The following is a 27561-nucleotide window of genomic DNA, read 5'->3' on the forward strand; positions in this document are numbered from 1 at the left end:
ACACAAACTGAGTAAGAAATCCTATCATGCTATGTTCCCTTTTAATCCTGCCTCATTACACAAAACTGGGTCAAAATGATCTAGCCTGATAGTATTATTTCAAGAAAATGTACCAAATACAGAATGAACTCCTCCTTTAGCCAATTGTTCTGAATTCCTTTTGCCTAATTGACGCAAAATTCAAGTCATCCACAATTATTGCAGCACTTTTCTTCAAAACCCCATCAATTCTTAATGTATACTCTGCCCTGTAGGGGAATTGTTGGGGGTCCTACAAATTATAATGGTGTACCCCAACTATACATCAAACTGAATATTATAGCATGAGTGAATTTTTCTCCGCTAAAAACTGAACAGTTGGTAGAAGGTTCTTGAGTGAAGATTGGGAAAGTTAGAGAAAAAGCAAGGTAATAGCGCAAGCTAATGATATCCAGTTTTACGTAATGTTGGGGTATACCATTATATACAGTACCACGCATTTTCAATGTAATGATGATTCTAGTGTACTAAATGCCAAGGTACATACTCCCCTATATCGAGTAAGACTTCATCAACATGTGCTTAAATTATGTTTGGCAAAAAAATTAGACTTGGCAAAAATGTATTTCCTATGAATTGATTCTGCTCCATTAGTTATTAAATTATTGTGAAATAGTCTTAATAAATGTTAATTACTGTTTCCCAAGGATCGCAAGATTGAATTAACACCCTAAGGATTAAATAGCAATTATTTTTAATTTCTCCCTCCATATACTGAACCTTAGAAGTCAAATCCCGATGAAAGACACCCTTTGAGTGCAGGTAGCTGAGTCCACAGGCAAGATCATGTGCTATTTTGACTCTAACGCGCCAGGAGAGATGATCACTGCTGTCCAATAATTGTTCAAGGTTGCCTCTATTAATATACTGAAAATAAAGCACATGGGAGAGGAAATCACCATCTGAAGTGGTCACATGCTGGGCTCATTTCCATCTATAAAACTTCTAAGTCTAAAATACTACTAGATTGAACATTATTCAACAAAAAGCTAAATCTGACCATGAGAATAAATCTTTTTAACTAGCATAGTTATTTCTACAAATAGCTCTCTCAGCACACTACTTTCAAAGTTACAATCCAATCACTTCAATTAGTTATTAAAATACATATGACAACATCAAGGGACAAGAATCTTATGCAACTTTTCAGAACTTACGACTCTCCAAATGCATCCAAATAAATGAGTGGAGGTCATTAGAAAACCAAATCAGATCAGTAAAAAGCAGATATAGCCTTTACACAGAAATCCTGAGGGACATTAAACAGTTTATACAGCTAGGAATATAGTGACTGTGGCAAAGGCATGTGGGTCCTGTACAATAATAAATTGGCTGAAATAAGAAAACAGTTGTACAGGGCTAGTAACAGTAAGATGTGAATTATAATAAGAATATATCGTGTGACACTGAGTCAGTCACCAATCATGCTTCTAATGAATTTGTTAAATAATGCAAAATGAAACTTCTGTCCCCAATTCAAAAAGCTGAAAGCAGTTCCTAACCTTTCCAAAGAAACTTATTTTTCTGAAATTAGATTCTTGGCACTGCTGGGCAGTATGGATACCCCAGAATTCTTCCAAAACAGGCTCAAGGCTATATATTAAAATGTAAATTATCTAAGAACACAAACTGTCACTCTAGATGGAGGAGATACTGAAAAGAAATGCAAAAACAGGTAAATTATGAAACCATGCCCTAGAATCAAGGAACATAATTTTTCTATCAAGTATATTTTTGCTCAGTGCCGCAACCCAAATAGGTTCTCTTTTATTCATTCATGTCATTGCTGGCTGAGCAAGTATTTACTCCCATCCCTAGTTGGCCTCAAGAAGGTGGTGGTGACCTGCCTTCTTGAACCTCTGCGGTCCATGTGCTGTAGGGTAGATGCCATTAGGTAGGGAATTCCATGAGTTTGACCCAATGGCAGCTAAGGAAAGGTGTAATATTTCCAAGTCAGAATGGTTTGGACAACACGTTGCAGGTTAGGGTGTTCTCATCTATCTGCTGCCCTTGTCCTTGGAAGTGGAAGTGGTTATGGGTTTGACGGGTGCTGTGTCAACATCTTTGGCAAATTTCTGCAGTGCATCTTGTAGACAGTACACACTGCCTAGAACCAGATATAGGCTGTTCAGCCTCTTGAAACTATTGAGCTATTTAGTTACATCATGACTGATCTGTACCTAGCACCATTATGTGCTTTTGCTCCACATTTTTTGTTAACATAGAGAAAACCCATCCTTTCCTTTTGGTTAAACAGTCTGAGTGTACAATGAAAGCAAATCAGACTATTTCATGGCAGTCCATCATCTATAATGCCATCAGACAATGACAGTATCAAGATCAGAAAAGCATCATTAATAGGATAAAATACTTAAGTTAGGAATTTAAGAACAGTAACAGATCATTCATTTATTAAGATTAGGAACACTGAACCATATCTGACACGACAGTAGATTAAGAGCAATATGCACGAATAGTGACAGATGGTGATGTTACTAGACTTGTGATTCAGAGGTCTGAGCAATGCTCAACGACAAGAGTTCAAATCCCACCATTACAGCTGCGAGAACGTAAATTCAATTGTTAAATAAATCTAAAACAAAGTGAGCTAGCCCAAGCAATTGTGACTATGAAACCAGTTCGCTGGCTCATGACTGACATTTTAGGGAAAGAAACCTGTTCTTCTTACACTGTTTAGCTGACGTGAGAGTCCAGACCCACAGCAATACGAATGATTTTTCGCAACCTTCTGAAATGGCTTCGAAACCACTTAGGTAAAATCCAGAAAGAGTAAAACAGAATGGATCTCCTGGCATGGAAACAACAAAAAAACATATCCGGCTCAGATGTTCTTGCAGAGCTCTCCTTATTAACATCTGGGCACTTAGCCCCAGGTTTCTCAAGCATCAGCCTAATACACAATCATACCTTGCAGCCAATGTCTCAAACTATTCTAATCAGTAGAAGAGCAATTAGAATGGTGGCACAGTGGTATACATTCAGGAGGGAGTGATCCTCAGAGACTTTAACAAAGATGCTACGCCTCACAAATTCTCATGGGTCATGGCTTGACTTCATATATAGGTAACAAATTCTCCCCTTGATTACCACCTGCAATCTTGTATCATCATTTTAAACCTGGTTGTGGGGGGGCAGAGTTTTTAGAACCAATAATCCAGAACAAAATTAACAGTCACTTGGACAAATGTAGATTAATTAAGAACAGCCTGCACAGATCTGTTAAGAGACTATTAGCATTGATTCAACCAAACTAATGAGGTTTTGGATGAAATAGGGAATATAAAATGTTGATGACTGCCATATGGATTTCAAAAAGGTGCGAGTAGTTGCCAAATAATAGGTTTCAGCTTTACTGGCAAGCCTAACAATTAAAAGACACAGCATAGATAGCAGTTGGCCAAGTGACAAGTTACCAGACTTTCAGAGAACAATTATTTTTCAGTCTGGTGAAAGTTATACAGTGGAACTACCCAGGGCCACTGTTTTTCATGATTTAAAACCTGAGTGCACACGCAAAATTTCAAAATTGCAGAGGTCACAAAACTTACAAATGTTATGAACAGAGGGTATAATAATTAGAGTTATAAAGAGCATTGACAGGGTGCTGCAATACAGAGGTACATGGCAGATGAAATTTAACACACGCATGCATTGATGTATCTATCTAGAAAGAATGAAGAGAGACAATGACAAATTTTAACGGGGTTGCAAGAACAGAGACCTGGAGCATATATGCACAAATTATTGAAAAGCAAAAGTAGTTATGATGAACCTTTATCAAAGATTGGTCCAACGTCAAATGGAGTATTGTATCCAATTCGGGGCATCTCACTTTAGGAAGGATGTGAAGACTTTAAAGACAGCGCAGAAAAAAAAAAAATCAGTTACATGGAGAAACTGGAGGGCTGGGATGTTCTCCTTAGGAGAGAAGCTTGAGAGAAGATTTGATAGAGACGTTCAAAATCATGAGGGCTCTAGATAGAGTAGACAAAGAGAAACAGTTTTCATTTGGTAGGAGGTCAAGAAGCAGAGGACATTGATTAAGGTGTTGACGAAACAACCAAGAACAGAGTGAGGAAAAATATTTTCACACTCAGGTGGTCAGATATGTACTGTCTGTGATAAAGTGAATTCAATTGTGATTTTATAAAAAGAATTGGATACCCATTTGATGAGAACGTATTTGCATGGTTGCAGGGAGAAGGTGCAGAAAACAGAACAGATAAAACCGTTCTTAAAGAAAGCTAGCCAGAAGTCATGGGTCAAGCAGCTTTCTGCACTGTGATAATTTTATAATTCTAAGAATCAGTACTTCACTTTTAAGCATCACTTAGAAAACGCAAGGAAGATACGGTATATAAATGCCGTAATCAACACAGGAGATTTGACAAGAGAGAGAAAAACAAGGATGAGAGAGAGTACCACATGCTGACCATTCACAAAATATTAAAACACATTAAAGAGCCTACAGAGGCAAGGAATGGTCCATGATTGTTCTCCAACAACCTCAGCTTGCTCACGATGTTGAGCAAAACTAGAAGCAATGGAATTATTCCTAGAATTTTCACGATTATTTTATCTGAAAATTTCAACTATCCATTCTTGTCCAAACGAATTGCAAATGCACTTCAAAACATGGCAGGGAAAATGACAGCTTATAGTTACAGAGAGAAATAGGCCATACAGCCTTTGATAACTTATTATGATCATGACAGATCATCCAACTCATTTAGGTGGAAGTGGGTACTGCAAATGCTGGAGATCAGAGTCAAGATTAGAGTGGTGCTGGAAAAGCACAACAGGTCAGGCAGCATCCAAGGAGCTGGAAAAATCGATGTTTCAGGCAAAAGTCCTTCATCGGGAATCAATTTCCTGCTCCTCAGATGATGCCTGACATGCTGTGCTTTTCCAGTACCACTCTAATCTTGACATCCAACTCAATTGCCTACTCCTGCTTACCCCGGATATCCTTTGATCTTGTTAGCCCTAGGTGTTATACCCAACTCCTCCTCGAAACCAAACCATGTTTGGATTTGAATGTTTTCTGTAGTAGCGAATTCCACAAGCTCACCACTCTCTAGGCAAATAAATTCTCATCCCTTTCCTAAATGTTTAGCTCACATCCTTAGATTGTGACTCCTGATTCTGGACTCCCGCTGCCAGTAGTGGCCTTCCTGCAACTGCTCTCTCCAGTCCTGTTTGAATTTTCCAGGTTTCCTGAGATCTTCCTCATTCTTTTAAACTTCAGCTAACTGATTCAACCTCTCCTCATACAATCGGTCTCACCAATCAGGATGAGAGTCTGATAAATCTTCGCTGCACTCCCTCTGTAACAAGAGCATCCTTTCTCACATAACAAGACTAAAACTGCGCACACTATATTCCAAGCGAGGGCTTACCAAAGCTCGAGTGCTATTACAGCAGGACATCTCTGCTCCAGTACTCAAACCTTCTCATATGGCCAACATATCATTTTCCTTCCTGACTGCTGCAACTGCATGCATACCTTCACCGACTGGGCTCCAAGGAGGCAGAGGTCAAATTGTACATTCCCTTCTCTCAACTTACACATTTAGATTATAAATCTGCCTTTCTGTTCTTGCCCCCATTGTGGATAACCTCACATTTATCCAGATTCTCCTGTATAGGGCCATGCCTTTAGCCACTCACTCAACTCATTTAAGTCACATTGAAGTATCCTCCTCACGGTTCACCCTCCCACTCAGCTTTGCCATCTGCAAATTTTGACAATATTACATTTCTTATCTAAATCACTGGTTTTATGAAAAGCTGATGATCCCTGCAGCACCCTACTCGTCACTGGCTGCCATTTGGAGAAAATTTTTATTCCAGGTTTTTTGCTTCCTGTATGCTAGCCAGTCTTCTATCCATTTCAATACCCTACCCCCAATCTCATATGCTTTAATTTTACAGGCTAATCTCTTATGTGGAACTCTGCCAAAAGTCTTCTGAAAGTCCATGTGAACCACATCCACTGGCTCCCCTTTATCCTCTCTACAATTCACATTTTCAAAGAATTCCAGTAAATTTGTAACTACGAATTCCCTTTTGCAAATTCATGGTGACTCTGTCCAATCCAGCCGTTGTTTTTCAAAGCAAAGCCAATACCTGGCAAAACTTCCTGTATAACAAAGCTGTAATTCAACATCCAAGATCCAAATGGCTGCGTAAACCATTTGCCAAATACTTGGATACAGTTTCATTCTCATGATTCAAACTCAGGCACTTTTCACACAATGATATCAAATATACTTGGACATCTTCATGCTGAGGAATAGAATATGGTCCATGTTGACAGCCAATATAAGCTCAAGTAATCATGAGAATAAGAAAGTTGAAGTTTCTTTTTCAATGGTACAGTGCTCAATCCCACACCAGGTACTCCCATTGCTAAAAAGTTTTTGATCAATCAAACTGGATAAAAATCACTAAAGGAGATGAATGAAACTGTTGCACTGTATAGCAATCCAACAGCTTCATGGTTAATTTTATTGCACCAGTCTTTTACTTTCATTTCAATGTAAATTTCAATTAAACTTTAATTCTCAAACGGCACTGGTGGGATATGACCATCATTCTCCAAGTTATTGTTGGAAAGCTCAGGATTATTAGACCTCTTTGACACTTTGATTACATTATGCGATGTAACTATGTAATAATATGATGAAACTCAGCTACCTACCTCAGTTAAGGCATGCAGTTGGCCTTCATGAACACAAACTCCCATAAACCTGTAAAGTAAAAATAAATCATTAACAACTTACCACATGCGAACTAAAACTAAAGAGAATTTACAAATTCTATTCAAAAAGTAATCATAAACCTTAAAGCAAGGGTAAACAATAACTTGTAACAATAAGGCACCTAAACCTACAAAAACCTCTTATGGTTTTAAAAAGCAGCATAATCTCTGCTGTTTAAAATTTGTTAATTATATACCTTTTTCCAGAACTGAACTCTATTATATTGTCACTGTGACAAAATTCAATAAAAAACCTAATAAATTCTGTAGGCATGGTGAACCAAAATTCTTCTAAACTAGCATATCATTTAACTCAATGTTACAAAAAATTAGTTCTTTAACAAACATTCTGAACATCAAATAAATGGGTGATCAGTAAACAAATGATTAGAAGAGAGGTCCACATTATCCTATAAAAATGTACTGTAGTGGAAACTGCACAGTGATACTAACTTACTGGTATAGCAAAGGCTACGGGTAATCTTGCACATTAATCAGATTGTTCTGGTCCTTTGAAGAAATAATTTTGAACAAACACAAATTACAGTTAAAACGAAACACTAACTCTGACATGCTAAACTGTAATTCGCCTGATTACATTCAGCAATAAATGCTCGGCATTTAAATCTTTGCATTCAAAAAGGTGAGATGCCATTCAACAATGCTCATGTTCAATAGGTAAAAGAAATTGTGAAGCCTTAATTACAACATTGAGCCAGAACACTTCAAATTAACATGGAACATTGGTATAAAAAAGGTCCAGTCACTGTTAATTACAAAACCTTCAAAAATATAAACAGGCAAGGAACAGAGATATGGACCAAGTGCAGGCAGATGAGATTAGTTTAGGACTGCATCATGGTCGGCACAGCCACAAGTTTCAGGCAGACCAAAGAGCGTCTTTCACTGAGTTGATCAACTTCCAGGCACAGTCACAAATATTTGTCCGGTGTACATCCTGGGGAACACGCCATAGAGCACAGAGACTCCTACATCACGGAGTTAGTCTGGGTGAGCTTCAACAAAAAACACCACCTCTTTCTCCAGACTTTCTTCGCAAAAGCACATTCCAGAAGGAGGTGTGATAGTCTCAACCCCTCCACAGCCACTTCAAGGGCAATCAGACTGCGCATACAATAAGAATCTCACAGATAGTGCCTTTCTCACCAACAGAAAAGTGGCGCCTTAGTACTGGTTAGAAAGTTCTGGAGAGGAGGCATTCTGCCAAATGACTTGGACAGTCTGCTCAGGGAATCATGTGACAGGATCCCTCTCTTTTTCTCCGCAGGATTATGAGACCGCTAGGTGCTGACCACTTCCTGATGGACTTGTGGTCAAAGTGATTTGGTTTGTAAATTTCTCCACAAGGGACAAGCCAGAACAAGTAGCTGACCTCACACAAGTGTTGCAGACTGGCACATTCCAAGACCCAGGTCTATATGTTGAGGACGCACTGAAGTTTGAGGCAGCTGCTGTCTGAGGTCTGCCCGCTGAAGCTAATGGGGGTCCATTTAGTTACTGGACTGTCCTGGTGCCTCAAATGCATGTAAATATTATCTTGTACAATTAAGAGATGCCTTTGGTTTGTTTGCTGGATAGAGTCAAACTCCAATGTTTGCTTGCTTCCTTGAAATGCTACTGTTCAGAACTGAACTGCATTTGTGAATATGTGCATAAGTTAAATAAGTGAATCAAACCAGCAAATAAGGATGCAGAACAGTACAGTTCCAAAAGAAATGGGTTTAGCCTGGATTAAAAATTGAATAGGTATAGATTAAACAGAACTAAAGTTAAGCACTAAATGAGATTCAGAATCACAAATCTAAATTTATTAAGGAATCTTCAGTCTAGCGTACCAATCATATATAACATCTAAGATGGAAATAATATGCAATACTGCCAGTCTTCCTGACATCACAAAATCTGAAAAAAGTACCGGCAGGAGCGGGAGAAATGTGTTTTTCATTAACTATAAAATAAGTAATGTTAAGCTCAGAAGACAGAATATAATTTTTTTTGCAAATATATTAGCAAACTTTTTTAACTTTACAAACATATTAAATTATCGAAAAATACAATAACAAATATCAGTATAATAAAAAGAAAAAACACACAAGTTACAAGACAACTACTGTCTACTAACTACTAACCTACCCTATAATACAAAACAAACCCTAACACTGTGCAAAGCAACACCAAAAAAAAAAAAAAGAAAACAAAATACAGAACAGCTTATGCTTGGCACAAAGCTCCCAAACGAAGGAACGGGAGCATTGTATATAACTCAGGAGACCCTCTCCAGGGCCCATGGCTGGACAAATCTAACCATCCAGGTTAAACAAACACCCTAGTTAAGATAACTGACAAATCTATATCCAAATAACTGAAGTAGGGCTGCCATGTCCTTATAAAAATGGTCTGTTGTGTGGTGCACCATGTTTGTAAAAAAGTCCAAGGGAATGTGCTCCATAATTAATTTCTGCCATCCCACCAAGCCCGGAGGGTTCTCAGACTCCCAATTCATCAGAATATTCTTCTGTGCACAGTATGCAAGAATATTTAATACTTTTTTCCCATGCCCATCTAAAGATGGTAAATTCGATAGACCTAACAGGAGAGATATTGGGTCGACTTTGACTTCAGTCCTCAATACCCTCCCTATCGCTCTCGCCACAGCGCTCCAGTAAACACGGAGCCTGTGGCATGTCTAGAGGCAATGGGTAAGAGTACCTAGATTTATTTTACATTTGTGGCACACTGAAGATGCCCCTTTTCAAACTTCGTCAGACAGTCTGGTGCCAAATGAGCCCTGTGCAGAAGTTTTAACTGCGTAGTGTATGTCCTATTACAGATTGAGATCTTTTGAGTATTTTCCCATATGTTCACCCATGTTTCAGAAGAGATCTCCACTCCTAGCTCTTGCTCCCAGACCTCACATAACCGGTTAATACCCTGCCAGGCCTTGCCACCCAGCAGGTGATACAGGGCACTAAGCAAAAGGGTGCTTGTGGAACGTAGCAACAACCTCTCTGTAATCGGGCTTATAGGGCTTAGTGAGAAGCGTAGTCTTCTTCTGGATGAAATCCCTAACCTGAAAAAAAAACAGAAAAGATCTCTGCTGGGCAACCTGTATTTGAGGCTCAGTTGCTCAAAAGACATCATAACCTCCCCCTCAAATAAGTCACCCAAACTAGAAACTCCTCTCGCTGCGCATAGTTTGAATCCTGAGTCCATCATTCTTGGTCAGAACCCTGGCATGCCAACTATAGGCATAAGTGGCGAAGTCTTAGATAAACAACCCTCACTCTGATGCATCGCCCTCCATGCCTTGACTGTACTAATGACAATGGGGTTCCAGCAGTGGCCCATAACTGTCCTCATCTTATCCATGAGCAACAGGTTAACAAGAGGGCACTTTGCCTGGGACGCCTCAATATCCAGCCAAACGGAGTTTGGATCATTACCTACCTAATCACAGACAAAGGACAGCAAAGGAACTCAACTGATACCTCCTGAGGCTGGGAAATCAACTCCTCTCCCTCCTTGAGGCAACTGCAATTTAGAAAGTTTGATTAGGGGCCGCCCACAATGCCAGACAAAGGAACCAAACCACCCCACAAGCTTCTGCAGCGTTGACCTGGGAAACATTATAGGGAGCATACGCATGGAATAAAGCAAACGAGGAAGCACATTCATCTTAGTGAGAGAAATTGGAAGAGCCTCCAATCTCTAGAGATCTCGCCTAATATTGTCGAGCAAGTGAGCAAAGTTAGTCTGAAACAACAGATCAAACTTGGGGGTAATAAGAATGCCGAGGTATCAGAACCCTGCCTGTGACCACTTAAAAAGGAAAGTTAGGGCCACCTCCAACTTCTGGCACATCCTTAAAGTTCCCCAAAGGCATAGCCTCCGATTTTGCAAAGCTAATCTTATATCCTGAAATAGCCCCAAATGAATTGATACATTGTATCAAATGGGGTACAGAGGTCATTGGTTTTGATAAAAACAGAAGGACATCATCTGCATATAGAGGTTATGTGGGCGTTCTGACGAATGACCTCTGCCAGCGGTTCTATCACCAATGTAAACGACAACGGTGACAGGGGACAGCCTTGTCAACTACCCCTACCAATTCCCAGACCACCCCGTTGGTGATGATCGCAGCCAGAGGATGGCGATATAAAACCTCCACCCATCTAGCAAAGACTCGACCCAATCCAAACTGTTCTAAGATATAAAAAAGATACGGTCATTCCACCTGGTCAAATGCTTTCTCTGCATCTAAGGAAATCACCAACCCCTGAATCGACAAACTTAGACCATATTCAGCAACTTTCTAATATTATTAGAGGATCAACGGCCTCTTATAAAGCCTGTCCAGGATCTTGGACAGAATCTTAAAATCCGAATTTAATAGAGAGATGGGCTTGGATGAGGCACAATCCTCAGGAACCTTCCCCTTAAGGATTATGGAAATATTAGCTTCTCTCAAAGATGGTGGTAGGCATTCATGCATATACGAGTGATTGTACATCTCCAACATCAGCCCTGACAGAATCCCTATAAACTCCATATAAAACTCACATGGGATACCATCAGGGCCAGGCGCTTTCGCACTCTGAAGTTGCCTAGCTGCCTTCTGTATTTCCTGAACTGTCAAGGGGGCATTAAGGAGAGAGTCCTGTTCCAAGGTTACCCCTGGGAGGCCCAAGTTCTTAAAAAAGGTCTCCATTTCAGCCTTCCTGTCCTCGCAACCTTCAGACCGATACATTTCAGAGTAAAAGCTCCGAAAAGCCTCATTAATCATTTTAGCATCGTATGTAAGGATTCCGGCGCTGTCTCGGATTGCAGTATTGGATTGGGGAGCAGGCTTTTTCCTAGTCAGGTACACTAAATGCTTCCCTGCCTATCTCCATACTCAAACAGTCTTTGTCGAGCAAAAGCAACTTCTTTCTTTGCGTTTTGTGTCAGTATTGAATTCAAGGCAGCCTGAAGGGCCGTGATCCACTGTAGCTTAGTCAGCGAAGGCTATGCAAAATGTGCTGCCTCAATGGCTTTCAACTGCGTCTCAAGTAGACGCTGCTGTTCCTCCTTTTGTCGTTTCCGATTAGCCGAATAGGAAATAGATAATCCCCTAACAAAGGCCTTAGAAGTTTCCCATAGCATAGACGGACTACTAGGTCGTGCCTGAGTTGATAGTCAAGAATTCCTGAAACTCCTTCAAAAATTATTCCACAAATTTGGAATCCTTAAGGAGAAAAGGGTCCAAAATGCCAGTGCCGCAAACCTAGCCCTTCACTTTTGACCTTAACCTCCAAATATACTGCCGCGTGATCAGAGATAGCTATATTCCCAATTTTACAACCCATAATCAAATGCAGATGGGCCAAGGAAGCCAGAAAGAGGTCAATCCTCATGTGACGTTTATGTGGGTTTGAAAAAAAAGGTGAAGTCCTGCTGGTGGGGTGAAGACATCTCCAAATAGCCACAAGCCCCAACTCCTCGCATAAGTCAACTACCTGCTTGGCCTGCGAAAAAATAGTTGGGGGTTCACAAGGCATCCTGTCCACTGTCGGATCCAAAAGTCAATTAAAATTCCCCCCTACAATAATGTGCCGTGTTCCAAAAGCACTCAACTTAAAGAAAGCACTAATCAAAAAAATTTGAGGGGATGTGCCGGAAGACAGTAAACGTTTAAAATGCCATATTCCTCCCCATGTATCAGGGCTTTAAGTATTACAAAACGTCCCTGCTCATCTTTCATCTGCTCTAATAATGCGCACGGAAGATTTTTCTGGATAAGTACCGCCACTCCCCTACTTTTAGTAGTAAAGAATGAAAAGAATACCCGGTCATAACCCACCCCCCACCGTTGTAATTTCAGATGATCCCCATCATCAAGATGGGTTTCCTGCAACAAAGCGATATCAACTCTTTCCCTCCTAAGGCTAGAAAGCACTTTTTTTTTCCTTTTAACAGGCGAATGACTTCCCTTAATGTTCCAGGTGCACCATTTAATAAGACACTTAGCCATATCTCCTTTCAGAGACCCTTGAACCTCTCAGAGGGAAAACCCTGCTTACAAAGCGCCGAGCATAAGAAATAAAGACTCAGAGTCAAAGAACTATATATGTACAAAAACTACTCTATCATAACTATAAAACTATTACTACCAAAAAACTACAAAGAAAACCAACTATAAAAACTTGAATAGAAGACTCTTCCCCCTGCCCATAGGGGGCACTCACCTACCCACCCCCTCCTTCACAGCTCCTTCAAACCCAGAGTATGCCCCAGCCTTAGGTCAGAAAAAAAAACAAGGAAATGATCTTTAAATCAACAGAAAAAACAGTCAGGATGAGCACTCCACCCATCCCTGGCTTCATGTCACCCCTACTTGTGACTAAAAGAGAAACTGAACAAAAAAAAAGAGACAACAAAGAACATCCACAAAATTTCCCATCAGAAAATCCAGTTATTAAAAAAAAAGGAACTTATTCCAAGGTCTTTTCCCCCCTTTCCAAAAAGGAAAGTATTAGGGAGAAAGAAAGGAATAAAAAAAAGGAAGGGAAAACATGTGGAAAGATAGAAAAGAGAACAAACATTAACCGTATTCTTCAGGCCAATCCGTCTTTTTTAAAGTGTCTACAAAGTTGTTAGCTATATCTGAAAATGTGTTGCTGGAACAGCGCAGCAGGTCAGGCAGCATCCAGGGAACAGGAGAATCGACGTTTCGGGCATAAGCCCTTCTTCAGGAAGATTTCGAATTACAGCTGCTGAAAAATCCTGAAAAACATGATTTTTGACCCCTTGTACAGCAGTGCCTGCGGATCTTTTCCCAGGGATCTGGAAGCTTCTATGACTTTTTGCTTGTCCTTATATGAACGGAAGTGCACTAGAACCAAGCGGGGGTGCTGCACCGGCCTGACCGTTGCACTTTAACCTGATAAGCCCTTTCAATCTGAAGCCTGCTGAACTCTATGTGAAGGCCCAAAAGCTTCAGCATCCAGCTTTCAAAGAAGCTGACTGGTTGCTCACCTTCCTTACCTTCAGGGAGCCCGACAATTTGGAGATTTATCCTCAGACCTCGATTTTCAAGGTCGTCGATATGGTTTCGCAAGGCCCGCACCTCTCATTCCAGCATCTAGATCAGACTGGATGAGGACTTCACTGCAGTTTCCGAGGCATTAGTTTGACCCTCCACCTCCTGCAGCCTCTCCCCTGGATCTCCTGCTCATGCTTCTGCAGCATGGATGCAATAGGTTGGACTGGGCACAGATCTCCTCAATCACAGCCCCAACCTTCAAGGTAAGTCTCTCCATCGTTGCAGCCAATTCTTGAGAGTCTGTTGGGTCCCCGGGGGTTCAGGACAGGCTGCTGCTGCTGCTGTCTCTGGTGTGGTAGGTGCTGCAGGGGAATGTCCTCCCTGCTGCTGTTTGCTCGCTCCTCTTCCCTTTGGCATCCTTCCCACTCCCAAATATTAACAAATATATGTGTTCTGTAAGGTTTTAAACTAATAATTCCAACACACAAGTTGGCCAGGGATGCAAAAAACACCATTATGCCTTGGCTGTTAGGCAGAGCTGTCTACAGCAGTTCTACAGAATTGCCGCCATCTTGCAGAGTCTGCAGAATATAATTATTAATATACAAGGTAGATCAGGTCCATCATACACAACAATCACATAGTTGCGCAAAATGCCACCTGCCATAGATAAAAGACACAGAACATAGAACAGTACAGCACTGTACAGGCCCTTCGGCCCCTGATGTTATGTCGACCTTTTATCCTACTCTAAGATCACTAACCTACATACCCTTCATTGTACTATGTTTCATGCACCTATCCAAGAGTCGCTTAAACATCCCTAATGTATCTGACTCTTCTACCACTGTTGGCAGTGCATTCCATGCACCCACCATTGTGTAAATAATTGACCTCTGACATCTCCCCTATACCTTCCTCCAATCACCTTAAAATTAGCCCCCTCATGATAGCCATTTCTGCCTTGGGGGAAAAAAAATGTCTGACTATTCACTTTATCTATGCCTCTCATTTTCTTGTACACTTCTATAAGATGCCTCTCATCCTTCTTTGCTCCAATGAGAAAAGCCCTAGCTCTCTCAACCTATCATAAGACATGCCCTCCAGTCCAGGCAGAATCTGGTAAATCTCGTCTGCACCCTCTCTAAAGCTTCCACATCCTTCCGATACAGAACCAAACACAATATCCCGAGTGTGGTCTAACCAGGGCTTTATACAACTACAGCATAACCTTGCAGCTCTTGGAACTCAATCCCCCGCTCATGAAAGCTTACAGCCCATACACCTTCTTCACAGCCCTATCAACAATTCAGAATCTCCCAGCTCTTCTTCAAAGATCTGATCAGTTGAATTTAAATACACAAATTTGAATCAATTAGGCATATCAATATATACTAATTGGAAGGATAAGTCATTCAACATCAAGCCTGCTCCATCATTCATCAAGATTACAGCTGGTCTGATTGTGATCTCAACTCCACTTTCCTGTCCACCACAGATACCCTTGGACTGCCTTTAGTTAAGAACGTATATGTGTCTCTGCATCCACTGCTCAAGGGAAAGATTACTCAATACACTCAACGCTTTTTAAAAAAGAAGTTTTATTAATATCAGGAGGCCCTTGACATGTAAACTGTGTTTTTAGTTACAGTCTCAGCACCATTAGTTTTGTCCCTTCTATGGTACCTTCTTATTTAAAGCAATATCAAATGGCGGAAAGTTAATAGAGCCCTACAAAAGCAGAAACCAGTCCAATAATGTGTGCATAATTAATATTGCAACCAAATAGTTTAGTTTAGTTTAGTTAGCATAACCTGTCATTCAATAATAACTGAAACTCAGGCAGTCAAAATATGAAGCAAGCTTCTCAAGAGTTAAGAGAACAACAAAATGGCTCAAGTCCAATCTATGACAATTGCCAATTGGCCACGGTAAAGTCACATTACACTGTACAAAATACTGCATTTGGCCACAGTGGCTGAGTCAGTGCTTTCTTCCAGGCTAGTTCTGCCTGAATTACTGTAGTTTGGAAGAAATTCAGTACCTTCCAAGTAGGATGCTTTTTTCATAATATGTACATTGTCAATTTTTACAGTTTTCATTCTCACAATTTTGACACCTGCACCCTCATGCAAGTGCCCTTATTTTCAAATAGCTTTTCAACATGTAGTAATCCATACAAGTTAAGTGTCACAACTTCTGCAGTGCCCCTTCACATTTTGGTCTGCAACTATGCCCAGTTCAGGAGTCCTGCCATTAAGATGCAACTTCAGTTCCATTCCTGTTGTTGAGCTTCTCAGTTCATTACTGTCCAACGGGGTGCTTTTCCCAGAGGGAAGAATGCTCAGATTCTGTGATCCATTGTAATAGCATCGTGAAGGGTGCCACATAGTGGCTGTTACAGTACAGGTGACTGGGAAATCCTAGCCAAATATTAAGGCGAATTAATTCTCTAATACCACAAGACTCACTTCACACTTTGAGCTGCTGGTTTTCTTGAGGGTGCTTGAGTATGGGAAGGCTGACATAGCAGTTCATTTATAACTATCAACAGGTAGAGCTGTGTCCAAGATTGTCAACACTGTTTGGAAGGTCAGGTTTCTGTCTGCCCACAAAGTTTCAAGCCCCTCCCTCCCCCTCCCAAAGACAGGTGATGCCAATTCCAAAGACTTCTGTATTGTATTATATAGAGTGGGTTCTTATCGTGCAGTAGTAGTGTTCCAAGCAGATCTGGCTTCAAGTCCTAACTGCTCCAGAGCAGTGCAATAAAATCCTTTAACAGTTTGATTAAAAATGCCTCATCAACAGGCTACAGCATTGACTATTATCATTTAGAAAAGCATGAATATGACATTGAAATAAAAAGACCAGCCAAGATCATAATGAATAGTATAACAGGCTCTCAGGGCTGAATGGCCTATTCCTGTTCCTAGTTTCTAAGTTTGTATGTACAGGCCTGCCCTGGACATACATTGACAGTTAACATCCAAAATTAGATTAGATTCCCTACAGTGTGGAAACAGGCCCTTCAGCCCAGCAAGTCCACACCGACCCTCTCAAGAGTAACCTATCCAGACCAATTTCCCTCTGACTGATGCATCTAACACTATGGTCAATTTACCATGGCCAATCCACCTGACCTGACCTGCACATCTTTGGATTGTGGGAGGAAACCAGAGCACCGAAGGAAACCCACGCAGACACAGGAGAATGTGCAAACTCCACACAGTCACCCAAGGCTGGAATCGAAACCAGGTCCCTAGTGCTGTGAGGCAGCAGTGTTAATCACTGAGCCACCGTGCCAATGTAAAAATGTTCTGTTTCAAATGTTCCAAAAAAATTCTACTTTAAAAAAAAAAATGACTGCAGCCACCAAAATAATAACTCAGACATGACACAAACTACATTCAACTGTATACAGCCAAAATAATGCCAAAATCTTCAGTTCAACCTATAAACAGCACAATGGCGCAAATAAGGTGCAATTCCTTTGCTATAGCAAATGAAGTGCAACTAAAAAGATTCCAGGAATAAGTATCCATAAACCTTTTTCCGAAGTACTATATACATTGTCAATGAGAAGTTAGTATTCTGAATGTGGCAAAGATGTGCTCCTAAAAGCCACAATAAAAGGACAGACAGAAATCTCTATGTCAAAAAGACTTGGCGGAGATATTCCATAGGTGTCCAGCAGTAAGGCACAAATAATCATTATTGAATGAAGATTTTTAGCCCCTACCATTCACATTGCAAATAGGTAAAAAGAAAAAGAGGGAGCACTGTTGGACCTAGTGATAGGAAATTTACCAGAACAGATGAGAGAAGTAAGCAAAGGACAACGTCTAGGAAATGGATACAAGTTAAAGATCGAGAAGAACAAAAAGACCAAAATAATTGGGAAATAAAATGATGAGTTGCAAAGTGGTAAAAACAAAACAAAATTTTATTCAGACAAATGTAGTTACAATGTTACAGTGGCAAAAAACTGTCAATTTAAATCTTCAACAGAAATCAATAAATCTTTCATTACTTAAGAACATCGAGGGAAACGGATCAAAAACAAGCAAATTGAGGCGGCACAAATCAGACATAACCAAAATGAACTTCAGAACAGGCTCAAGGTCTACTTCTCTTCTACTTGATCTTTCAAAAGACAAACGATTTGACACTTCACAACTTATGAATTACAATCAGCATACAGAGCAAAACTGCAATCTATTCTGAACTTAACAGCAGAGCAGAAAGAATCATTTCACATGCATCACTGGACACCTCACTACTCATCTCATCAGTCTGGCAGACATAGTTAATACTCCTTTTGAAGGTATGAGATATTGATTTCCTCAGATCTTCTCTTATTAAGTTATAGGACTAGTGGCAGAAACCTCAAGAAATTCAGAGTAACTGAACTAATTCAGACTTGTTCAGTTTTAGTTTTGAGGCACAATACTTAACAGTATAGTTTGTGATCAAATTTTTATCTTCTATTCTATATATGTTTGGCTTTATTTCTAAAACCACAGTACTGAAGAAACTGCATTTATGGAGATAGAAATAGTGCCAACATTTTGAATCCAATATGACTCCTCTTCAGAATTGGTTGCACAAGTTTACTCTGGATCATCATCCAATTCTATGCTAAGTAAATTATAATGTCAGAAACACAATGTGATCCACCATTAAGAATGCAACTGAGACTAGAGCATTTTTTAAAAATATTTTCTGAATTTATCACCTTTTTTCATTCATAACTTACACAACTGCTCTCAAACAGAAGGTCTCAGAAAACTAAGAAACAAATCTAAATAAATCCTGCCTCAATATTGAAATATCCCTTCAAGCAAGAGTTCCTCTCCAACGTGGAAGAACTAATTAGAATGTCCAGTTATATCGAATCCCTACAATATGGATCGAGGCCATTTGGTCCATCAAATCTACACTGACCCTCCGAAGAGCATCCCACAGAGACCCATCCCCCTACTCCATCCCTGTAATCCTGCATTTCCCTGGGCTAATCCACCTAGCCTCATCCTGAGACACTATGAGCAATTTAGCATTGCCAGTCCACCTAAACTGCGCATCTTTGGACTGTGGGAGGAAACTAGAACACCCAAAGGAAACCCAGGACAGAATGTGATCACGAGAACAAAGACAACAGCACTGGTAGCCACACAGAAACATATGTACATGTACAAAGATGCACAATGTTGGAATTCAGAATGCTACAAGGGTTCTCATCTCTGTCTAAATAGCTAAGAAAGGAAAGAAAAATTGAGAATGGCTGACAGCAGTAATTTCATTTTCATACTCAATTTCTAACATCAAAATAAAAACCCAGACATTCAGTTAAAGGATTAAACAGATTAATGCAACAAGATAATATTCAATACTCTATAAAACGTTTATTCAAACCAAATTCATGAGCGTAGCTAATATTTTTGACATGTAAGCCACTTGCAAGCTTTCACGACAATACCTAAATGTGCTTCCATCAGCGAAAGAAGAAACTTGGGAATATTAAAATCAAAGTAATTGAATGTCTAATTAGCAACACAGGGTAAGCACAGAACAGTCTAAACATTTTCAAAAGTGAATTTCCTTCAAGACTAAATGGTTTCACCAATTACTGTTCAAATACCTGAGAATGTTGGGATGAGAAAGACGATTCATTAATTGTACTTCCCGCAACATATTTGCTCTGTTGCTGGTCTGTTTGTTCATCTTAAGTGCCATTATTTGGCCTGATGTTCTGTGCCGCACCTGTAAAATTTAAAAATAAAACTGCTGTTGTACGCATTACAACATAAAACCATAACTACATAATCTATAAAGAATCAAGACAAATAGAAAGAACAGAAAATGTTTGAGCTTCAACTTCAAGGATACACTGCAAACTATACCCACACATAGCAGACATCAGTTTTGAAAGTAATAGAGGAAAAAGAAAATCAGACTATGTAAAATATAGAGAAGTGCAGAATGGGATGACAGGCAAAAAAAGACAATAAAACAATACAGAATTTAACAAAGTGCCACACAAGAGGTTTTTCACAAGATTAGGGCTTATGGTATTGCGAGTAGTATGTAAACTTGGATTGAGGCTTAGTTCATGGGCTGGAACAAAAAAGTAGCAATAAATGGGTCACTTTTGGAAAGGGTGGGTGTAAATTAGATGCAGTGTGGTAAGAATCAGTGCTTAAGTCTTAGCTATATACAATCTGTATCAGTGGTTTAGATGAGCACGCCAACTGTGGAGGATTCAAAGAAGCTTAAGAGAATATAGGTCAGTTAAGTAATTGGCTAAGATGACAGCAGGTGAAATGTAACGTGGGGAAGTATGAAATTATCCATTTTGGTTGCAAGAATGGAAAAACAGGTTTTTTTTTGCTGAAGCTAAGACCCCAATGGAAGTTATTCAGAAGAATTTGGAGATCCTTGCAGAGTGAAACATAGAACATCATGCACAGCAATCAGTTAAGAAAGCCAAAAAGGTAAGCAGTCAACAGCGTGGTGCTGGAAAAGCACAGGTTTCGGGCATAAGCCCTTCATCAGGAATTCTCCTGATGCTGCTTGAGCTGCTATGCTTTTCCAGCACCACACACAACTCTGAACTCCAGCATGTGCAGTCCTCACTTTCTCCAAAAAGATATGTTGCCCTTTATTGCAAGGGATTGGAATATAGGAACAAGGAAGTTTTGCTGTGACAGGACCACACTTCATCTAGTATTTCCACTGCATGGGTGTGCCACTAGTAAGGTTAGCATTTGTTACCCACCCTAATTCCCCATAACGTGGCACTGGTGAACCACATTCCTGAAATCCTGCAGTTCATCTGGTATCAGGACACTCAGTACTATTAGAAAGGGAGATCCAGGATTTTGACCTGGTGGCAATGCAAGAACAGCCATATATTCCAGAGTGTGCACATCAGGATGGCTTTCAGCTTAGAGCGGAGCTCGCAGCTGGCTGCACTTCCATGCTTCTGCAGCCCTTAGCCTTCAGGTCAAAAGATCACATGGGTTTGGAAGACAATTGAAGGATTCTAGATCAAATTCAGCTATGCATCTTCTGTATCGTACACAAGATGTCACTGAGCATTGGCGGAGACTGAGGTTTTGATCAAGCAGGCTGCTTTGCTCCGAATGATGTCAAGCTCTGTGTTATCAGAGATGCACTCCATCCAGACTTCCCATCACACTGTCCATTTGCAACCTTGTAGACAGTAGACAAGTTTTGAGGAGTATCAATGGGAGTCAATTGCCACAGAATTCCTAGCTGCTGACCTGCTCTTATTACTTATATAGCTTTCATTTCTGGTAACTGCCAGGACAATGAATAATGCAATGCTACTGCAAATCAAGGGAAATGGTTAGATTTTCTTGTTGGAGATGGTCATTGCCAAGCACTCAAATGATGCAAATGTCACTTGCCATTTGTTAGCCCAACCCTCGATGTTATCCAGGTCTTATTGTGCATGGACACAGATTGGTTCAGTATCTGAATAACTGTGAAAGGCACTGAATTCTACGTGAATATTTCTAAGTCTAACCCTATGATGGAGAGAAAGTTATTGAAGTAGTTGTAGAAGAGTGGTTAAATCCAGGATGCTTCACATCTGGTGGTGAAATCCTGATATTTCTGAAGATTCAGTGCTAGGACCACAGATATTCTTAGTATATGGGAGACCCAATTTCAAAGCTTACAAACTACTTGAAATGTGGAAGCATCTCAAATAGTACGGTAATCAACTTAAACAGAACATAGACTAGGGAGCAGAGCATACACATAGCAGATGACATGTTTAGTAAGTTTGCAGATGACACCAAAATTGGGTTCAGTTTCCTTGAAAGTGACATCACAGGTAGACAGGGTGGCGAAGGCAGCACTTGGCATGCATCCCTCCATCAGTCAGAGCACGGAGCATAGAAGTTGGGATGTCATGTTACAGCTGTACAAGACATTAGTAAGGCTACTTTTGGAGTTCTGAAGTACTGTACATCAATGTGGTCACCTTGATATAGGAAAGATGATGTTATTAAACTGGAAAGGGTTCACACAAGATTTACAAAGATGTTGCCAGAACTGAAGGGTTTGAGGCTCAAGGATAAGTGAGGAATTTTTTTCACGAGACCATAGGAGACTGAGGGGTCACCTCACAGAAGTTTTAAAAAAAAATTGTGACAGGCACAGGTAAGTAAACAGTCAATGTCTTTTGCTTAGGCAAAGGAGTCCAAAACCAGATGGCAAAGGTTTAAGATGAGAGGGGAAAGATTGAAAAGTTGTCGCCGTGAGGGACAAGAGAGGGTGGTTCATATTATGGAATGAGTGCCAGAGGAAGTGGTAGATGTTGGTACTATTACAACATTTAAAAGACTTTTGGACAGGTGCATGGGTAGGAAAAGGTTGAGAGAGATATAGGTCAACAAGTGAGTCTAGGTCAGTTTAGGAAACCTGTTTGACAAGGTGGGGCAAAAGGGCCTTTTTCCGTGCTCTACGACTCTACATTACTGTGGGTCTGGAGTCATATGTAGGCCACACCAGGTAAGGATGTCAGTTTCCTTCCCTAAGTGACATTAAATAGACCAGATAGGTTTCCCTGACAATTGATTCATGGTCATCATGAGACTCTTAATTCCAGAATTTTATACTCTACCATCTGGCATGGCAAGTTTCAAACTCAGGTCCCCAGATTATCATCTGGATCTCTGGATTATCAGTGTTGAAAAGTGTGTCACTGGAAAAGAACAGCAGGTCAGGCAGCATCTGAGGAGCAGGAGAATCGACATTTGGGGCAGAAGCCCCTCATCAGGAATGGGTGTGTGCATGCGTGTGGCTAAGAGACAAATAGGAGGGAGAGGGTGGGATAAGGGGGAAAGTAACTGGGAAGAAGATAGGTAAATGCAGGTAGGGGGTGTTGGCAATAGGTTGCAGAAGAGGGTGGAGCAGATAGTTTGGAAGGAAGATGGACAGGTAGGGCAGTTGAAGAGGGCGGTGCAGAGTTGGAGGGTTGGATCTGGGATGAGGTGGGGGGAGAGGAAATTGATGTTGATGCCGTGTGGTTGGAGAGTCCCAAGCCGGAAGATGAGGCATTCTTCCTCCGAGGGGCTCAGATTTGGTGGTGGAGGCAGCCCAGGACTTGCATGTCCTTGGCGGAGAGAGAGGGGGAGTTGAAGTGGTCAGCCAGAGAGCAATGGGGTTGCTTGTGTGTGTGTGTCCCAGAGATGTTCTCTGAAATGTTCCACAAGTTGGCATTCTGTCTCCCCAATTTAGAGACGAATGCAGTAGATGAGGTGTTTGGATGTGCAGGAAAATCTCTGCCTGATAAGGAAGGATCCTTTGGGGCTTTGGATGGCGATGAGGGCGGGGGCGGGTTTTATACCTTTTGTGGTGAGTATGGAGGATGGGTTGATGGGGGGGAAAATGGACCTAACAAGGGAAACATGAGGGAATGATTTCTGCAGAATGCTAATGGGGTGAAGGGGGAACTCTCTCTCCCTGGTGTTGGGGTCTGATTGTATGTGGCAGAAATGATGGAGGGTGATGCGTTGTATCTGGAGATTGGTGGGGTGGAAGGTGGGGACCAGGAGGGTTCTATCCTTGTTGCAGTTGAAGTGGTGGGATTCAAGAGTGGAGGTGCGGGAAGTAGAGGAAATGTGCTGGAGGACTTAGCTAACCACATGGGAGGGGCAATTGTGACCCTTGATAGGAGGCCATGGATTATCAGTCCAGGAAACCATTACCTCCCAATTGTTGCCTTTATGTTGCAAGACTGTTTGAATCAATTGTATTTATTAGCATGATGGCAATGCCACACAATACGATAGATATTCTCAGTGTGAAAGTGGGACTTCCACTCCAAAGGATTGTGCAGTGGACACTCTGGCAAACACCATCATGATTAAATAAACATCTAAGACAAAACAGAGAAGGACAAAGTCAATTATGTTTCATTTTTTGTGTCTATCTGTCTTCTTACCACTTGCCACAGGCCCAGTCTGGCAGCAATATGCTTCAGGACTCTGCTAGCTCAGTCAGCTACCTATCATATTGTATGGCACTACCATCATGCCAACTTGATACAATTGATTCGAAGAGTCTTGCAACACAAAGGCTTCAGTTGGGTGGTGATGGCTTCCTGGTGATGGCTTCTATTTCAAGAATCACAATACTGTTGAGCCACACTTGATTATGGACAGTTAAACCCCACAGTGTCCAATCTGTGCCCTTGTTACACTCAGTGCTTCTTCCAAAATGTAAATCACTGTGGATGGAAATTTGTTAATCAACAAATGATAGGCAACAAATGGGCATCAAGTGGTTTTCTTGGTTACGCACGAGATGCCACGAAGCTTCATGGATTAACATCAATATTGAGGACTTCCAAAGCACTCCTCCGAACAGCATAAGTCTGTGCTTCTCTAAGAACTGTGATAGCTTTTCAGCCCATGGGCCTACCCAACATTCTAGATCATTCTGATCCTCTTCTCAGTCCAAAAAATGGTATCATCTCTATATCCTTATGATGTCATTAGTACCCAGAAATTAATTTGTCTTGAACCTGTTCAATGATTGAACTTCCATTGCTTACTCGTGTAGAGAATTACAAAGACTCACCACCCTCTGATGAAAAAAAATTCCTCACCATCTCAGATTTAAAGAGTCTGCCCCTTACTCTGAGGGTATGTCCCCAGTTCTAGAGTCACCAGCCAGGGTAAGCATCCTATCTACATTCACCTTGTCATGTCGGATTTCAGAATTTTGTAAGTTTCAATGAGATCACCTCTTATTCTTTGGAAGTGTAAATAATGCGGTCTCCATTTGCCAAAGCAGAAGGTAAATAAAAATGTCAAGATGACAAGTCTAAAGTTACATTCTCTAAGTGCATGGAGCAATAAGGTAGATGAATTAACAGTGCAAATAGTTGTAACAGGTACAATAGGAATACATGGCTGCAGGGTGACCAAGGCTGGAGACTTAACATCCAAGGAAACTCAACCTTGAGGGAAGACAAGCAAAAGAGGCGGCGATGGGGTGGGGCCTCTAATTGGCTCAATACCTAGTTGGTTCAACATACTGTTCCAGAAAGCTATCTCGCACATATTTCAGGAATTCATCCTCTAAAGCAGTGCTGACTTGGTTAAGTCAGTCGACATGCTAATGATGTCACCCATTATCATTGCGTTGCCAACAAAACATACATCCAACTTCTTGAATTAAAGCATGCCCTACATTAGGACTATAGTTTGATGTTTAGAAACACCTCTCAATGGTTGCCACCTCTTACTCCACTGAATGGATTCTATCCCTCGATCCTTTGATTGAAGATCCTCTCTTACAAATTTTTAATGTCATTCTTTATAAAAGCACTACTCCAATACTTTTCCTTTTCATCCACTCCTAAATACGGACTATTCCTAGATATTCAGTCCCAATCTTGATCAGCCTGAAATCACTTCACCCTTTCCAGTGGCATTACCAAATCTCCCTGCAAGGATGTTCAGCCTGGTCCTGCAAAGATAGAATCCATCTGACTTCTAAAGCTTCCACCCATCACAGAACTGGTCCCAATGCCTCAGAAATCTGAAGTGTTTCCTCCCAGTTTTCTAGCAAATGTTTGATCACTCAATTCTCTTGTTTATACTCACTACTATGTGAGACTGGGAATAATCCTGAGATTACTGATTTGGAAGTCCAGTTTTACAAACTCCTTCATAATGCCCAGATATTTCCTTTGAAGACCTTATCTTCTTCTTAACAAGATGAAACACAACCTCTATTCATTCTTCTCCAGAAGAAGAATGACTGCAACCATTGTGATGGCTTTAAACCTGGCAAAATACCATCCTGGAGTCATGTCTGTGGACACAGAAATATCTGTGTTCTACAAACTAAAGAAACCCCATCAATACTGCTCTTCCATTCACCTGCTCCCCCTCCTTTACAACTGAGCTGCCCGTGGTGCTAACATCTTGCCTCTGATTGCATTCCTCCAGAGGAACTAGTACCCTCACCAAAGTGGAAAACCATTTGCAAAATCAATGGACTGCCCAGTGGTCACCCATTCCTTATCAGCCTGCACTCCTCTATGCTGCAGTGTGACATCATCCTCTGCCTCACAAACGCATAGGTGATGCTTGTCACCATTCAAGTTCTAAAACCCAGAACTCTAGTTTCTGCAGACGGTGACATATGTCCAACTCAGAAACATGGTGCACCCATGACTTAACATATTCCACAGACTATGAATGTTAAGTGACTGAATTACTCTGCCATATTTAATTGTACCAGCCAGTTACTCACCAACAGCTCATGTTGCTGTTGCAAAGTGGGAGTTAAGTTTTGGACAGTGCTAAACATAAATTAAAAAGGGGTTGTAAAAAAGTAACTCCTTCCAATTTCATCTCACTAACAAGTGGTCAGTTTATCTACTGGTGTGATCATGATAGCAATCAAGTGTGAGACATTAGTTGTACGATACAATTTTGTGCACTTGACTAGCCTACAGAACAGTTTTCCCAATTTTGTTATTACTTTCTGGAAGCAGAAACTAGTTTTCAAAATCAACTACGTGCCGATGGTTTCTGTTCCAACAGTTTCCTTAACTTTTTTTAAAAATCTAAGTCTGATACAGTGGAGTGGCTGGCTAGACCATTTTGGTGGACAATTAACAGTCAACCATACTGATTTTTATTTGGAGTCAAATTAGGGCAGACCAAGTAAAGGCAGCAAATTGACTTCATTGAGGATATCCACGAGGGCATGATGAAAGACATGCAGGTGTAGCAAGCAATTTGCAGGGCAAATGGTATTAACAGCTCTAAAAAGAACTACTCTTGCTCCTGGCTTCTATGTTTCTACAGATGAAAAGTTAAGTAAAACAGTAAAAGAAACTGAGAACATGATTGGGACTCAGACAACTTATCATTTCATTCTCCATTTTGACAGAGCAGCGAAGCAAGAAGGTGGAGTGAAGCGAGGGCTTCCGGGAAGGTAAAGGCTTAATTTATATTTGGGAAGTGGCTAAACTAGAGATACTACACGTATAATATCTCCCGCCCACTCCCACTCCTCTAACCGGAAGAAAAAGACTCTGTAAGGTAAGGCTTTTATTTTTTTTCTTTATCTTTCTTTTTCATATATTTAAGCACATTGTTTGGTTTTAGTTAGAACATAGAACATAGAACAATACAGCACAGAACAGGCCCTTCGGCCCACGATGTTGTGCCGAACATTTGTCCTAGCTTAAGCACCTATCCATGTACCTATCCAATTGCCACTTAAAGGTCACCAAAGATTCTGACTCTACCACTCCCACAGGCAGCGCATTCCATGCCCCCACCACTCTCTGGGTAAAGAACCCACCCTTTCCACCCTTCACCTTAAATTTATGTCCCCTTGTAACACTCTGTTGTACCCGGGGAAAAAGTCTCTGACTGTCTACTCTATCTATTCCTCTGATCATCTTATAAACCTCGATCAAGTCACCCCTCATCCTTCGCCGTTCCAATGAGAAAAGACCGAGAACTCTCAACCTATCCTCGTACGACTTCCTCTCCATTCCAGGCAACATCCTGGTAAATCTTCTCTGCAACATCTCCAAAGCTTCCACATCTTTCCTAAAGTGAAGCGACCAGAACTGCACACAGTACTCCAACTGTGGCCTAACCAAAGTCCTGTACAGCTGCAACATCAA

The 27561-nt window shown here is 40.9% G+C and overlaps 1 protein-coding gene across 1 annotated transcript; it reads right to left on the reverse strand.

Annotated features, from left to right (window-relative positions):
* Window positions 1-229: 229 nt before the first annotated feature.
* LOC122554302 (dual specificity testis-specific protein kinase 2-like) lies at window positions 230-19796 on the reverse strand. The gene is made up of 3 exons (XM_043699108.1): window positions 19507-19796; window positions 6764-6812; window positions 230-906 (listed from the first exon to the last, which is right to left on the reverse strand). Exons 1-3 carry the CDS (start codon window positions 19599-19601, stop codon window positions 658-660), a joined length of 393 nt encoding a protein of 130 aa, XP_043555043.1. The 5' UTR covers window positions 19602-19796; the 3' UTR covers window positions 230-657.
* Window positions 19797-27561: the final 7765 nt, after the last annotated feature.

This window comes from Chiloscyllium plagiosum, chromosome 11 (assembly GCF_004010195.1).
Source record: "Chiloscyllium plagiosum isolate BGI_BamShark_2017 chromosome 11, ASM401019v2, whole genome shotgun sequence".
Taxonomy (NCBI): domain Eukaryota; kingdom Metazoa; phylum Chordata; class Chondrichthyes; order Orectolobiformes; family Hemiscylliidae; genus Chiloscyllium; species Chiloscyllium plagiosum.